We start from the raw sequence: 17,655 nt of genomic DNA, 5'->3' as shown, positions 1-17,655 counted from the left end.
GCGCCTAGAACCGCTCGGCCACAACGGCTGGCTGGTTTAGGGATTGTATCACGACAATCTTCAAGGGCACTGAGAAATTCCCACTCACTGAATGGAGCATTATATCTTTCAGTCTGGGGTGTAGTAAAAGATAAGTGGTGTTGTTCCGCTCGCTGTTTAGGGGACAAAAGACAGATTGGTAATCCTCAGACGCAGACGTTCGAGCACAGTGCTCAGCAAAATGCTCTGTAATTGCATCTGGGTCAGTACATACAGCTCCATCTGTGGAAATCCACATATACTTGCAGGGGACTGATATCTGTAAAGGAGTCTGAGCTTCATACAAGCTGGGGAAGCAGACGTTTGTGTTCCAGTGGTGGAACGTATCGTTCCCAGCACTGCTGCTTCCATCTTTTGACTAGCTGACAGACCTGGGCCCAGAGATATTTTAAGGCAATGAGGTTCTCCACTGATGGGTGCCACTTATTAAATTGTAGGGCCTGTCTACAATCCCTAATGGCCACTGCAATTTCCTGTCACCAACACGGCATTGTCTTCTGCCAGGGCAATTTGAGGAACAAGGGATTGCTGATTCAGCTGCACAAACAATGGTTGTAGTAACATTCTGGATTACCACATCAATGTTAACAAGCAATCGAGATTCAACGCTGGTGGCAGAGATGAAAGTGTCCCAGTCAGCCTTGGTAAGATCACATATCTGGACAAGCGTCCAGGTGAGTGATGCCGGAGGAGGGACAGGAAGAGCGGGAAGTGGTCACTACCACACAAGTTGTCATGAGCTCTCCAATGGGTAGACAGAAGAAGACGACAACGACTGCAAACTGTGAGTTCAATGGCCGAATATATGCCATGTGCTAAGCTGAAATGAGTGGTAGCACCTGTATTTAGGAAGCAAGAACAAGTTGTACATTGTCGACATCTTTATCACTGCCAGTAACATTGGTCCCACCCCACATAGTGTTATGGGTGGTGAAATCACCCAAAAGTAGAAACGGTGGGGGGAGTTGAGAAATTAGTCCAATGAATACATTTTGTGGTACTTCGCCATCTGGAGGAAGGTAGATGTTGCAGCTGGTAATTTCCTGTGTTGTCTTCACACAGCTTCTAAAGATGTTTGAAGGGGCACAGGCTCACTATATACAGAGATAGGGACATATATACATACTCCACCTGACATCCTGTTACAGTCATTACCATTTTTGTAATACCCTGATAGCCGCAAAGGGTGGGTGTCTGCATTGCTGGAAACCAGGTTTCCTGAAGGGCAACACAAAGAGCAGATGTAATGCTTAAGAGTTGTCATAGCTCAGCCAGGTGGGGAAAAAACTGCCGCAATTCCAATGGAGGATGATGCTTTCAGTAGTTGGGGAGGGCACAAAGGGACCAAGGAGGCAGTTTAACGCTCAGGGTCAGCTGTGGCCACTGGTTGAGTGCTTCTATCTATGACCATCGCTGCTGAGGCATTGGAGATCTACATCCTCGGGAAAGCTAACATCTCCACCTCATCCTCAGATGCAGAACTGGTAGGGGGTGGTGGTGCGGGAGCCACCGGAGTTTCTTGTTTCTTTCCAGACTTCTTCTTTATCTGTCTGCTCTCTCGTTCTCCTTAGGAACCAGCTGGGAGGGCCTCTCTGAAGTAGCTTCTGGTACAGAAGAAGAGCGTGAAGGCCTTCATCCAGCAGCTTGTGGCTGTTTCAGTCACTGGCTGGTGTCCACCTTTACACGGGTGGAACCCTTGGAAGGCAGAGTCCCAACAGACCCCCTCTGTGTGAGAAGAGCCAGAGGAGGCTGTCACTTCTCCGGCTGGGAGGGGGGGACTGATTTCCCTGAAGTTTAAGGGGCGTAGCTCCCAAAGTAGAAGCTTTGGGAGCAACAGAAGAAGCAGTGCCCCCAACCACCATGCAGGGGAGGGGGGGGGGGGGGGGACGGATGCAGTGTCTGGCAGACCTGAGAGCCCACTGTACGAGGCAGAGACTAGGGGACTACCATCACCAGGGAGGGCGGTGTCGTTGCAGCTGCAGCATAACAAGATGTCAAGTGAATGGGGTGCAACTGGTAAATTTCTTTTTAGCCTCCTGGTAAATCAGCCTGTCCAGGGTCTTGTACTCCATAATTTTCGTCTCCTTTTGGAGAACCACAAAATCTAGCAAGCAAGGTGAGTGGTGCTCTCCACAGTTGACACAGGTGGGAGGAGGGGCAGATGGAGTTTTCAGACACAGTGGATGTCTGCAATCTCTACATGTGGCGCTGGAATTGCACCACGAAAACATGTACCCAAATTTCCAGCACTTAAACCACTGCACAGGAGGAGGGACATATGGTTTTAAATCACATCAGTATACGATCACTTTGACCTTTTCAGGACAAGATGAAAGCACTGATAGCAACCCTACTATCTTTGGGCCTCTATAGACATGCCAGACAAAGTGAACACGACATCGTTCTAAAGTGGCATGTAGCTCATCATCGGACTGCAACAAGAGGTCTCAATGAAAGATAATGCCCTGGACCACGTTGAGGCTTTTATGAGGAGTGATCGAAATGTGAATATCACCCAGCTTGTCACAGACGAGCAGTGTCGTGACTGGGCTGGGGATGCTGTCTGAATCAGGGCTGACCCATTTCGCATTTTGGATAGTGCTGCCACTTCCCCAAACTTATCCTTCAGGTTTTCAACAAAAAGGAGGGACTTTGTAGCCAGAAAGGAGTCCCCAACTGTTCTGCTGCACACTAAGTATCAAGGTGAATATGGCTCTCTTTTTTTCTGTAGCCCTACATTCCTCCCATGGTGTAGCTACGGAGGGAAACAATTTGGGGTCATACTTCTCAGCACTGAAGTTGAGCCTTCCCTTCTTACAGACTGCTGGGGCCACTCTGCCACCAGCGAAAGATGACTGGATCCACTTCATTGTGGGTCATCTGCCCTGATGCCACCCACTCCGATCAGAGGCTTTCCCCATTGGTGCCACACAGCCACCGCAGAGGTCACTTGGCGCGATGATCAGTGCCGGGAGTCCTGATGCTCCAAGAAGACAGGTATCTACTCCTTGGTATACATGGCAAGTTTGCAGCTCAGGTATCAGCAGTGCGATCCCTCTGTTGTCAGGGTGCTACAACCAAGAGGGTCCATGACAAACCCTCCACAACGGACTGGCTACTGCACTGGATAGCAGGTGTGAAAAGATCCATCATTATCATGGATGCAGAAGAGGACAGTGGACAATGGATGTAGATGAATCACCCTGTAAAGGTGTCCTCACTGAAATAGGTGGATTACGGGTGAAGTTGCAGAACCACGACAATAATAGGCGCAGAAGGTCTCGGCACATGATGGATATATGACACATCATGTGAGGTGTCCTTCCCCAAATGGCCCACACTTCTGTAGAATTTTGAAAGGTGTAGGTCAAAGCATAGAAGGGGACCATAACTTAAGAGGCTGAGAAGTAGGAGACTCCTTGTAGCTGCCTCTTACGACAGGCATGAATACCTCGGGTCTATTCTAGTCCCAGAACCCACAGGGAGAGTTATCTAATGAGTTAAAGACATTCACACTGTATGTGTAAATAGCCTTCTCTATATTGGAATGCTTAAGGGACTCAAACTGTGACTTGGATAATATATTATTTGCACTCAGATGCTTATGAAAATGCTTGAACACAACCTTTTCAATTTTTTTTGAAAAAGGCAGCAAAAATGAAACTGGTCGATAATTTGATGGTATCTCTTTATCCCCTTCTTGTAAAGAGGCTTAACTTCAGCATATTTTAGCCAGTGTGGAAAATTCTGCTGATAAGAGATTGATAACATAAATAACTTTAGATAGAACTCACCTTGCATAAGCATTATTTGATTAACTTTGTTGATATGTTATCATAACCACCAGAATACTTTGATTTTAAGGATTTTATGATGGCTGCTACTTCTTGGGGAGATGTGAGTGTCATTTCCACCTTACTGACGCTACTTGTAAGCACTGGTCTCAGATACTCCATTGCACTGTTTACTGAATCTGATAACCCCAAGCTATCATTTACAGAAACAAAATACTTGTTTAAGAGGTTTGCAACACTACATGTACTTGTTACCAATGTCTCATTTATTTTTAGAGCTATCTGTTCCTCTTCCTTTTTGGTCCCACCTGTCTCTGTCTTCACTATATCATACACAGTTTATATTTTGCTGCCAGGTGTAACTATCTTTTTCTCATAATAAAGCTGCTTAGATTTCTGGATTACTTGTTTCAATATTTTGCAGTATTGTTTGTAATGCATTACAATGCTAACATCAGAGCTGTTCCTAGATAGTAGATGCAGTCTCCTTTTTGTCCCACATGATATCTTTATTCCTTGTGTAATCCATGGTTTATTTTTAGACTTCTGTTTGATTTGAGTTTCCTTTAGCGGAAAACAATTTTCAAAAGAGGAATTAACTTTATTAATGAATTCTTTGTATTTTCATTTGAGTCAGAAGTATTGTAAACATCTAACCAGTTCATGTCTTTGAGAAATCTTCTAAAATTCTCAAGTTTTGATTGATTTGTTACCCTCCTGCACTCAGATTTAATATATTTTTTATCCTGACGAGTTTCAACATTTAACACAAGGTACTGCATTAAAAATAATCATCTTACATGAACCTAACTTGCATTTCAAAATGATCAAAATGTTAGAACAGCTGTCACAGAATATTTGGGCGAAGTCAATAGCTATCTAGATGATGGGAACAATGCTGTGGGCATATTTTTAGATCTCACAAAGTCATTTGATCTGGTCAACCATGCATTTCACTTCCAGAAACTGAAGACATCCAACATCAGACAGGTGTCACTTCTGCCGCTGCCTACATACCTAAAAAATCATAAACAATGCGCAAATATAAATTATCAAAAATAAGTGAGAAAATACAATGTTGAGTCTATGATGAACAGTAAAGGAGGTTATTCTGCAGGCGTCAGTACTGGGACAATTTCTTTTTCTCATGTCTCCAAATGATATGATACAATCTTCTATTTCCCATATAATTACTTATGCTGATGACACTTCTCTGCTGCTTTATGGTAGTAACAATGACATGAAGAACACATTTTTCAACACATACCACATCAGAAGCGACTAAATACAGAGTGTACATAAATTCCAGGAACACTTTCAGTTATTTATTGCACAAGAACCAAACACTGTACACATATCATACATATGTCAGTTTGAAGAGAAACTCTGAAAGTTGTTTTTTTTTTTTTTTTTTTTTTTTTTTTTTTTTTTTTTTTTTTTCGTGTATACTGCCACAGTGTAGTCTCGTAATTTGCCGATAGTCAGCACTACTCACTAGTCACAAACATGGCGAGTTCAGGTGCAGAGTGAGTTTTCTGTGTGCTGGAGTTCAACAAGTGTGGTACAGCTGTTCAATGGATGTTTAGAACCAAGTATGGTAAGAAGCCACCAACAAGGAAGGCCATTTACCACTGGCACAACAAATTCGTTATGATGGGTTGCTTGTGCCCGGGAAAGAGAAGCGGACATCCCAGTCTGAGTGAAGTGAATGTGGTGTGTGTACGAGAGACGTTCATAAGAAGTCTAAAGAAATTGGTGCGTCATGCATGTTTGTAAAAAAAAAAAAAAAAAAAACTTTCAGAGTTTCTCTTCACAATGCAATATGTATGACATCTGTACAATGTTTAGTTCTTGTGCAATAAATAATTGAAAGTGTTCCCAGACTTTATATACACCCTGTATTTTAGTCACTATGATGTGAAAGTCAATATCACAAAATCAAGTGTTCAAAGTAAGTAATTCTTGCCACAGATACTTAGGAAATATTTGTGGAGTTTCATACACTAACAGTGAAGACTAAACCCCTTATTCTGCACTTGGACAAAAATGTTCAATGGGAAAAACCATGTAAACTGTGTGTGTAGGAAAATAAGTAGTGCATTAATCTTGCTTAGCAAGATGTCCAAAAATAGCACCTAATAAAATGTTATACAGTATGGGGTAATTTACCAAATTATAAATTATAAATTACAAAATAGATATTTGAGACTGTGCTGCTAATGCGTACCTGAACAGAATGCTTAACTACGAAAAACATAGATATTGCATACAGAAAAATCAAAGAGGCCTTTGGACAGAAAAGAAGCGCAAGGAAGAATATTACGACCTCAGATGGCAAGCCCATACTAAGCAATGAATAGATGACTCAAGGATGGGAGGCATATGTAGAAGCTTTGTATAATGGTGACAAACATTACAGGAAGAGAAGAGCAAGTAGATGAAGAGGGGGATATGATATTGTGAGAAGAATTCAACAGAGTACTAAAATACCTCATCTACATCTACATTAATACTCTACAAATCACACTTCAGTGCCTGGCACAGGGTTCATCAACCCACCTTCACAATAATTCTCCATTACTCCAACCTCAAACAGTGCGCGGAAAAACTAACACCTATATCTTTCCATGCAAGCTCTGATTTCCCTTATTTTGTTATGATGATTGTTTCTCCCTATGTAGGTCAGCATCAACAAAGCCCCTGAAGTAGATTACATTCCCTTGGAATTACTGAGATCCTTGAGAGAGCCAGTAATTACAACTATTCTATCTGGTATGCAAAGTATATGAAGCTGAGCAAGTGGTAAAGGAACTACAGGTGAACTTTGGTAATTGGATTAAGGTTCAGAGTGATGAAATAAAAACTCTGAGCTTTGTCGACAACATTGTAATCCTGTCAGGTGGCAAAGGACTTGGAAGAGAGGTTGAACAGAAAGGCAAGTGTTTTGAAAAGGGGTTATAGGATGAACAGCAACAAAAATTAAACAATGGCAATGGAGTGTAGTCAAATTAAATCAGGTGAACCTGACAGATTAGTAAATGCAAAACTAAGGATGATCAATCCTTAATTCAACCACCTGGCAGGGATTTTTTGTCACTGGCAGCCAGCCAGCAGCGACATTGGCAAGAAGTATATTTTCACTCCATTGCGCGGCCTTCCTTTGTGTAGAAATCTTGTGCAGGTCACATGTGTGTCAGGTGAGGCAATACAGTGTATAGAGTGAAAGTGTTTCAAGCAAAATGGCAAAACACAAGTATTCAATTTGCCAAAGAGTATTCACTTATGATTCATATATGAATCCCTGTAGGGAGATTATTTCAAGAGGAATTTCCTAATATTCAAGTCCCTAAACAGCTTATGATTCATTGATTGATACATAAATTTTGTGAAACGGGAAGTGTTCTTGACAGGAAATGTACATGACTACATGCAATACTCACACAAATAACTCTGGACGACATTGGGCCTGCTCTCGAAAGGTCTCCTAGAAAATCAGTTTGATGTCTTTTTCAGCAAATGAGAATTTCCTATGGTTCTGTTCAAGCAGCTGAAAAGTTACTGAAGTTACAATCCTATAAAATAACTGCAGTGCAATAACTTAAATCACTTGACCCTGCAAAAAGTTTGTGGTTTTGTGAATGGATTTTGATTAGGGTGCATGACAAAGAAATTGATCCCAACCTAACTTTCTTTTCGGACAAATCATGGTTCCAACTGAGTGGATATGTTTCAAAAAAATAACCCTCTTTGGATTTCTGAAAAGCCTAATGTAATACATGAAGCACCCCCAGATTGTGGTGCACTATCAGTGGTAAGAGAATAATAGGGTCTATTTATATTCAGCAAACAATTAACAGTGAGATATATGTATAAAACATTTTGAAGCCTTTTTTTGCCCAATTAACTGAGAGAGAATATGCTTTCATGACCTTTCAGAAGGACTCTGCAACAGCACATACAACCAACTTCTCAATACAGGAAATTCATGATGTGTTTCAAGATGGAAATATCACTAACAACATGGTCTCCTTGTTCCCTGATTTAGCCCCCTGCAATTTTAACCTGGGGGGGGGGGGGGGGGAGGTTATTTAAAGTCAAATTCACTCATTTTAGATGAACTTAAAACAAACATTCGCAAAGAAATTGCTGCCACTTCTCATGCAGAACTGAAGAGTATAACGAACACTTTCCTAAGCAAGTGTAAGAAATGCTTGAACGATGAAGGAAAGCAGTTTCAGTATCTTGTTGCTTAATATAAGTGAGTAATTTACTTTTCTTTTTAAGTGTTTATGTTATTTATGTTAGAAATAACTTACGCAATTAACCATATTATATTTACTGCGGACCTGCTGTCACCCGCATCATGGGCCCAGCAGCTGGCCACACTGGCTAGCCGCATGCCACAAAGGCGGTTGCATTAATGATTGATTACCCTGTATAGGCAGTTGATGAGTTTTGCCACTGGGCAGCAGTGTAACTGGCTATGGCCTAAGTAAGAAGATATAAAATGCAGACTGCCAATAGAAAAGCATTTCTGAAAAAGAGGAATGTGTTAATATAGATTTAAGTGTAAGGCTGTGATTTTTTTAGATTTGTCTGGAGAGTAGCTTTATATGGAAGCAGGTGGTAAACAATCCAGACAAGAAGACAGGAGAAGCTTTTGAAATATGATGCTACAGAAGAATGCTGTGGATTAGATGGATAGATTTACTAACTACTTAGGAGATACTGAACTGGACTGGGGAAAGAAGAAATTTGTGACACAACCTGATTAAAAGAATGGATCTGTTAGTAGGACACATCCTGAGACATCAAGGAATTGTGTGTTTGGTAATGGAAGGAAATATATATATGTGTGTGGGGGGGGGATTTTTCAAGGAAAATCAAGGCCTCAATGTGGTAAGTAGGTTTAGTAATTATGTGTCTTGCACAGAACAGACTAGTATGCAGAGCTGCATCAAATCAAAGCATGCAAATTGTCCTATAAGTTCCAGCTCTAAACTACAAAGTGAAATTGTACTTCACAGCAGCAACTGCTGTTTATTATACAAAGTAGATTTTTGTAATCAGTGAAATAAAATATAAAAATAGCTGCAGAGTACGAAATAACCTGTGGTGGACAACAGAAATTTTAAGTTATTACGTAGTCTGGATGTTAAAACACCTATAATTATATACATTATATAACGTACTAAAAGTTATACATTAACATGATATGTATTAATGTTTCTACATTAATCTACTATGCAAATAAATAAATACATCAGAAATTCTCTTAACATACAACAAAGAATGCAAGGTGGTTTCTAAAACAAGAATGGTTGATATAAGTTTGAAACGGAAGTGGTATGTGTGAGATGAGAACAGGAGAAAAAACTTAGGTCTGTAAAGGAGTAGGCAAGCTGATTGAGAATCAAAGTGACATGTCTCAAGTATATTCACATATAAACTGCAAAGTGTAATAACATTTGTTACGAATTAATCTACTTACAAAGTAAGGGGGGAAAAGCATCCCCTGTAGTTTTTTGTCTGGAGCATCAGGAATTCCTCTGAAAGCAAATGCTTCCAAGTCTTTTAACAACTTTTCTTTTTCCTCTCCCGGTTCTGTCTCCACTATCTGCCGAAGTCTAAATTGCACCTGAAATTGATTGCAGTTAAAACATCAGAATTTAAAATGTTTATATTTATAACACTGGAAAGTCCTTGGTGAAAAGCAGATAATGAATGGAGTAAAAGTAACTACTCGCCATATAACTGAGGTGTCATACAGTGACATACACATAAACAAGATTTAAATTGTTCTTAAGCTTTCAAGCAACGAGGTTCCTCAGAGGTTATTAGCAAAAACAACACACACTGAACACTGATTCAGTGTTCCAGCACTGTAGGCTGACTGCACTGCCATGAAAATTCAGCACAATTTTCATATCATTTATGTGCCAGTCAACTACTCAATGTGTCATCTATATGGTGAATGGTTACCTTTACTCCTTTCCTTATTTATAAGGTTTTCATTACTAAACTAATTCAGCATAAATCAAAATTATGAAAAGTCTTCTTTACCTTATCAGCAAAATTAGTGATTATGTTTGTGACACAAAAGTAATGAACCAAGTATAAAAATCACAACTGTGATTCCTCCACTTGTATTCACTCACAGTGGGAGCCAACTATGAACTCTATGGCAGACCATGAACCCTTTTTCCATTCTTAGATGTAAAACCCATTAACATAATTAAATACAGTACACAGTTACGAATCTGTTGGCTTGCACATTCAATTACTGCATAAACAATTTCTGCCAGTGGCTTATTACATATTTGTACTTCAAAAGTAAGGAGACCACTCACTGAAATGCAGAAGCATTGAGTCATCAACAGGCACACACAAAAAAGAGAGAAAGCTTCCTAGCTTCTGAAGGAAATCATTTTTCAAGACAGCGTATAAAAATAGACACACACACACATGAAAATGCACACTTGTCTGTGCCTCTATGAAGTGTTACCTGGACACACAATGTTACAAGTGCAGTTCAGCCAGTGGACTAGAGTTGGGTGGGGGTTGTGTTGGGTGGTCTGCACAGAGGGAGAGAGCAGCAGGAAGCAGGAAGAAGGGTTGGGGGTGGGTAGCAAGTGGCTTGGAGGGAGACAGCCAGTTCGCTGACTAGGAACGCAGGACAGAGGGTGGCAGGTGCACAGGCTAGGCATATGATGCATAGGTGTTGGAGCTGGTGGGGTGCAGTGTGTGATGAAGGAGATGTGGAGGGGTGAATTGGGAAGTGGTGTTAGGAAAGAGAAAGGGTAAGCTGTTGGATGGAGAGTGTAGGGACAGTTGGTTAAAGGAGACTTGGGGATGGATGGGTTGATGGGGTTAAAGAAACCAAACTACGAGGTCATTGGTCCCTCAAAACAATGTGTGTAAAGTCGGGAAGAGTCCCCAGAGAGGAAAGACACAAAAACAAATCCTAATGAATGTGAATGTACACAAGAATCGAGGAAACCAAGAGACAGAAGCAAGTAGAAGGGAGAGAAATATAAAAGGGTGAATGTGGGAAAGTTGCCCCACCAAAAAAGCAGCTGGAGGCAACGGGACACATTATGTGCAGGAAGACACACCCTCTGCACCCAACTGGTACTTCCAAATCATCAATTACCACAAGAAAACTAGCAAAGTGGACAAGTTGATAAAATCTCAGAAAGAGAACACCGATAATGAGACAGTAAACCAACAACACATGTAGAGGAATAAGCTGAATTAAAAAACTGGGAAGGGCAGGGGCCAGGTCGGACCACTGAGCGAGAGCAGCCATGGGTCCCATGGGCCGAAAAAGTGAAGGGGCACATCTCCAGTCCCTCAAATGGCAGACGAGGCTAATGTACCCGATGTTACAGTGAGTTGTAGAATACACTTCCGTGGGTAAAATGTAAAACCAGATCAACCATTCTGTTGTCGTCCACTAGCACCAGAGATAGAATGTCAGCAAGTTCCTGTACAGATGCATTGTCCAAGGTGCAACAGCGGCTTGAAACAACGACAGGAAACCCCACGGTGAAAGGGGTTGCCTGCTCGCGCATGCCCAGCTTGAGTTTGGGCTGCAACGGGCGGCTGGTGCGTAGACTGGCACAGCACTGCAACAGTGCCCAATGCTGTGACAGAAGCTGTGCGTCTGAACTGTTCTGCCTGGTATTGTCGCATGATGCCTACCTGAAGAAAACTCCAACAGGGCACTCACGAAAAGCAAAACTCTGTGAGTTAATATCTCCGCATCAGTGTCTTCAGGTTTAAAACGTCATTAGCACAAGGGTGCTTCATTCCAGTACCATCAAATTTGGAAAACTGACATTTGGTCAAAAATTCCTTTGCTTGTTCCACACGTTTTTCTGTTCAAGGAACTGGGAAATAAATAGGCAACAGTTTGTAGACAACTGTGGACAGTACTTCTTCCACAATTCTGCTGATGTATTCTGTAGAGATTTGGAAGGAAAATACTAGAGATGGGTAAGATTCTCCTACTGCTAAAAACCCGAAAAAGGGATAATTAAGCTACTACTATGCTCTTATTTTTAATAAGTTTATATTTCATGGCATTTTTAGTGTTGTTTTCAAGAACATATGGAGAAACATTAGGGACTCATGTTGGAGAAATAGAAGAGAAAGAATGCTTGGAATAGGATCAAACGTCTCAGCAAAACCAAAGACGTGGGTTCTGTATGAGACAATACTTAAGTTGTATCCATAACACGTCATCTGGGAGAGCCTGAGATGAGACAGAGATACAAGCTCCATTACATGTTTCAGATGGACATACAACTTCCATGCAGATAAGCAAAGATCCTGATCTAAGTGACACAAATTTATGTAAGAGGAAGAAGATGGGTGTTGAGAGCAAGGGTACAAAAAGGACAGACTGAAAGGGAGAAAGCATCCGCAGGATTGAAAATAAAATATCTAGAGGTGCTTACAAAGGAATATAGAAATTTATTTCTACTAAGCACAGGCAGCGCTATGAGAACACCCCACCCCTCTTTCTCAGTTGAGTCAAAGATGCATATGGAATTTAGGAATTAAATGATGTCTAAAAAACTAAAACTGAAAAATTTAAGAGTATGTCAGAACAGCTTGATATTATTTGAGACTGGTGATCTTAGGGCACGATGTATTTCATTTTACTATAAAATTACAGCATTGTTTAATTTTTTATTACATTTTGTAAGTTTCTTAAAAGCAGCTTGCCATTTTAATGAATACAATTTATATTAAGTTTGCTCTCTCTCTCTCTCTCTCTCTCTCTCTCTCTCTCTCTCTCTCTCTCGCACCCCACTGCTATAAACCCATTTTCCATATTTTTCACTGTCTTCACCTTAAAGCAGAAATGTGACAGCATTTAGCAATATTGATGAGGAATTACTTAATATTCCATGATGTGTTACAAGTTGTTAAAATATATCAACAGTGACATAGAGGGAAAGTATTTTAATAATTTTAGCCAAAAGTTTGTGTATTAGAGAACAAAACTGGTGTCTCTGCAAGTTTTTCAGTTGCACTGATGGGTTTCTTGAATAGGTTGCATGTAAGGTGCAAAAATATGTGCAAACTAACCTGAAATAAAGTCTGAATTTGGTGTCATCATTCAAGAGGTGCTTGTTAATCAAAATGTTATAACAACCTTTATTGTCATGTGCTGCAAAAATAATATTAATCTTCTTCTCCAACAAGTTGAGGAGCCATGGTAATATTGCTGTGTCATTTTCATCTTTTGGTGAAATATCCGAGTAGTTAAAAGTCAGATCCAATTTGGCCACACTTCTCTCCATCCCGTTGCCAACAGCCCACTGGCGGTGTGGCTGCATCTGGCCCATGCTTTGGGAAACAGCAGCAACTGCACAAGAAATATGGTTGCATCGCCGTATACCTGAGCAAGCAGGCAACCCTTTTTGCCGCTGGAGGTCTGTCACTGCTGCAGGCTGCTGTTGTGCCTTGGATGAAGCACCGTAAGGGGGCAGTCCAGTAGGATGTAGGCCATTGCCAGATGGACACCACATTGATAATAAGGTGGATCCTAGTGCTGGAGGATGTGACTGTGGGTTTGCTAAATCTGGCCAATGCAAAGCCGGCAGAGAACAGTAGATTCCTTGCGAGAAGCATGAAAGGAAGTCTGTCACATAGTCATGGTCTCCTTTAAGGTTCACAGTTTATTTGGAGAAACCAGAGCACACTAATCTACATTACAATCCCCCAAACATTGATAGCACAGAGTTAACCAAAAGTCCGGTTCTGGTACTCCCATCTCCTAAGTCAGCATCCTGGTAGCCAACATGGCCAACCAGTCCCAACGTGATCTGGGATCCAGACAAAGATGACTGACTGTAGCTTTGTGCATGTCATAAAGGAGATCCTGTATAGTCAGAACCAATGGGTGTCGAGGGTAACACTGGCTGATAGTGTGAAGACTACTCAGGGAGTCACTGCCGATTAAGAACATCTCACCGGTGCAAGAACGAATGTGGTTGAGGGCTCAAATGATGGCTACCGATTCTGCAGTGAACTCACTGCATCTGCTCAGCAAGGAGTGTAGCTCTATGCATCCTGTATGTGTGCAGGCAACACCGGTTTGTCCATCGACCATAGAACCATCAGTGTATAATGCTCCTGAACCTGGAAATGCATCAAGGATGGCCAGGAACAGGCAGCAAAAGATCATGGGATCAGCTGAGGATAGATGGAGACAGATGCAAGTACAGGGTACACACCATGGGAGCATACGCAATTGCTCCCTAATATGAGGCAACAGTAAGCAAACTGTGACTGCAATCCCAGCCCTAAGCCTCTGTTGGTAGTTCAGATGCTCAGGGGAGCAGCTAATTCCATCACACAGGTGAGCAACAGTTGTGGGTGTCACGTTTGTACAGGGGGGGGGGGGGGGGGGACTAGCCCCTGCGATTAGGCTGTAGGTGTGTCCAAAAGGCACCTGTTGCAAGTCAGATCCCACAATAATCTACCAGGTCCAGCATCCACAAGGCTACACATGATGCTGAGCTACATGCCAGACTCCCATAATCAAGATGGGACACTGTCAGAGCTTTGCAAAGCCACAAGACTGCAGAGCAGTCTGCACCCCAGCTGGTGGATGCAGCAAATAGTATTAAGGTGTGACCAGCATGTTCACTAAAGATGGTAAAGATGGAGAAGCCACATGAACCAAGCATCAAAGATCAGTCCCAAAAAGTGATAAAACTCCACCACATTCAGCAACTGGATATGGAGGAAGAACTCTGGGTGTGGATGGACAGTACGACAGTGACAAAAGTGCTTGGAACATGTCTTGGTGACTGAAAACCAGAAGCCATGGGTGAGAGCCCAGGACTCCAACCTCTGTATGGCACCCTGCAGTCAGCATTCAGCAACATGCACAGTTGAGGAGCAATAGTAAACACAAATATTGACGGTATACAAGTAGAGTAACATTGTAGACCCACAGCTGCAGCTATACCATTGATAGCTACTAGACAAAGAGGCACACTCAGTGCAGCGTCCTAAAGGATCCCATTTTCTTGTGTAAGTGGGGTACTGTGGGAAGCAGCAACTTGAGTGTGGAATGTACAGTGTGACAAAAAGTTCCAGATAAAAATCAGGAGTGGGCCATGGAGAACCCACTCATATGTGGTAAAGACAATGTGAGGGCACCATGTGGTGTCATAAGCTTTTTTGCAAGTCCCTCACTCCAGATACACTTGAAAATTGCAAGTCTGTTCATTAGTGTTTGAGCATTTGGCTGTGGATGTGGTCTGGCACTGGAGTCATGTCGGGACAGAGGACTAAGCACTGAGGAGCTCCCACTCATTAAATGGGGCATTATACAGCTCCAGGTGACATGTAATGAAAGGTAAGTCAATTCAGTCCACGAAATGCAGACTGATAGTTCTCAGACACACAGGCTCGGATACAATACAAAGCAAAATGTTTAGTAACAGTGCCTGGGTCAGTGTAGACAACATCTTTCAGAGATATACCTGGGATGCCTGCAAGGGACTGGGGTCTATACAGGTGTTGAATTTTTGACCAAACCTGTGGAGAAAGGGTATGTGATCCAATGGTAGTAACATACCACTCCCAGCATTCTTGTTTCTGTCATTTTATTAGGTGGTGGTCCTGGGCATGGCTATAAGTGAAAAGATAAATGGCCATATAAGATCCATATGCCACACTGAAGTGTGTGAGGACACCAACATTCAAGAGGCGAAGATCGAACCTCTGCAAGCAAGTTTCCTGCAGCTTTATCGCAGCCATTGGTCATAGTTCCATGCCAAAAAGGATTGTGGGCACTTAAGTCACCCAATATTAGGAAGGGTGGGGGATGAGAAAACATGCAGACAACACATTCCAGGACACTTCAGCATTGGGAGGCAGAAACACAGACGGTAAATTCCAGAGACGTCCTCACACAAACAGCCACATCTCCAAAGTCATATTGAAAGGCACATGTTCACAGCAGACACAGTCTGTAACGTACATTCAAACACCACCCAACATTCTTTCACAGTCAGCATGATTCTTGAAATAGCTACGTTACCCTCAGAGGGTAGGGGTCCACATTGCTAGGAACCAAATTTCCAGGCGGAGTGATGCAAAAAGCAGGGGAAATGCATAAGAGACACCACAGCTCAGCCAGGTGGCAGAAAAACTTCCACAATTCTGCTGGAAAAATATGCTATCAGATTCCTGTGGGGCCATGAACGGACCAAGGAGGCAGGTCATGCCTCAGGTTCGCCTGCTGTCAGTGGCTGTGAGGATACTGCATCAATACACATTGATTCCAAATCAAGGAGTGTTTGTGTGTGTGTGTGGGGGGGGGGGGGGGGGGCAGGGCCACAAAAGCCACCAGGGACACCGCATCAGAGACAGAGGTGGAATGTGGGGGAGTCTGGTGTGTGGGAGGGGGGGGGGGGGGGGGTTTCAGTGAATGGTCTCCTTTACTATTAAAGTATTTACATTCAACCAGAGCTTTCCTACTGGAACTATATCATGTATTTAAATGGTTTCACTTATTAAGTTGTGTTTCCTCTTCAATATTTTTCCATTTAGATTATAATTCATATTATCCATTTCACTAAGATATATCTAAGTCAGCTAGAATATTGTGATAACATAATCAATGTGGGAATTTTCTTGACTATTTCATGTGGTGGACACACAATGCAATATGAAAGAGATGAGGATACACAACAGCAATTAAACCAACCAGGTGCTTCAAGAATGGGAAAACCTGCTGATCTAATAGTACAGGGTGGTTATAATTAAACTTTCACACTTGAGCTAAAGTAGTTGGAAAACTATTTATCGTATGAGTATTTGAACTTTACAGGAATGATGTTCAAATTGTGCGCTGCAGGATTTGTATTGTTAGTAGTGTTATCATGACTTGCCATTAGGCACTGGTACTAGTACAGCAATGTAGGGTTGAAAAACAAGCATCAGTGTGCATTATAGTTGCACACAGTCAATATGGGTCTGGACAAAGTGAGCAGCACATTACATGTAAGGCTGTTTCATCAATAGTGCTGTTGCTCTTCGTGAGTAGTGACACATTGAAGGAATACGGAGAGATCGTCTTCCTGCACTGGGGTTGAAACACAGGATTTGCAAGCTCAAACTAAGTGGTTATTTGGGACTGCTTCTGGAAGATGACGGCGGCTAATTGCATCACAGATTACTGAAGAAATTACTGTTGCCATGGCTGAGAATGCCGGATGCAAACGTGCGATCTTCAAGCAGTGCACAGACTGTGTTACAATAACTGAACATTCTGTGGTTCACGAATTAAAAAGTGCCACAAACAATTGTGATGTAATATCTCTAGTTCAGTTCCAGGCTGTCATGGATGCAGATGGTCATCACACTGAGCAACGTTTGAAGTCCAGAATGTAAACGTGGTATGCAATTAACAAATGTTACTCTCACACATTGATTTTAATAAATGTGTCTTTTAAAGGTATATTCATTATTTCTCTTCCACAAGTCCTTACAAATGTTTACACAAAGTTTCAGACTCCTAGGATGACTCGTTTTTCTTGGGGACCCTCTCAAGTAGTACAAGTTTAACTATACCCCCCCCCCCCCCCCGCCCCCGTACTTAATAAGACAGTAGAATGTGAATGTGACAATATGATGGTCAGGGAAGATTATTGTGCAATGACAAACCTTATAGGAGGGTTACATCATTACCAAGCTATCAATCAGTACATGGGCTGTAAATGACCCACAGTAATTGCCAGTTACAACCACATTCAATATACAAAGACTGAGACACTACATTCAGTATACG

General features: G+C 41.9%; 1 protein-coding gene across 1 annotated transcript in view; it reads right to left on the bottom strand.

The window, feature by feature from the left end:
* The window catches only part of LOC126470238 (RUN domain-containing protein 1), a 169,993-nt gene that overhangs the window by 127,097 nt on the left and 25,241 nt on the right, over positions 1 to 17,655 (bottom strand). Inside the window, exon 3 of the mRNA XM_050097939.1 lies at positions 9,325 to 9,471. Within this exon, the coding sequence (XP_049953896.1) occupies positions 9,325 to 9,471 (147 nt within the window). The remainder of the gene's footprint in view (positions 1 to 9,324; positions 9,472 to 17,655) is intronic.

Source organism: Schistocerca serialis, chromosome 3, assembly GCF_023864345.2.
Source record: "Schistocerca serialis cubense isolate TAMUIC-IGC-003099 chromosome 3, iqSchSeri2.2, whole genome shotgun sequence".
NCBI lineage: Eukaryota > Metazoa > Arthropoda > Insecta > Orthoptera > Acrididae > Schistocerca > Schistocerca serialis.
This window is presented reverse-complemented; position numbering and strand designations above follow the sequence as displayed.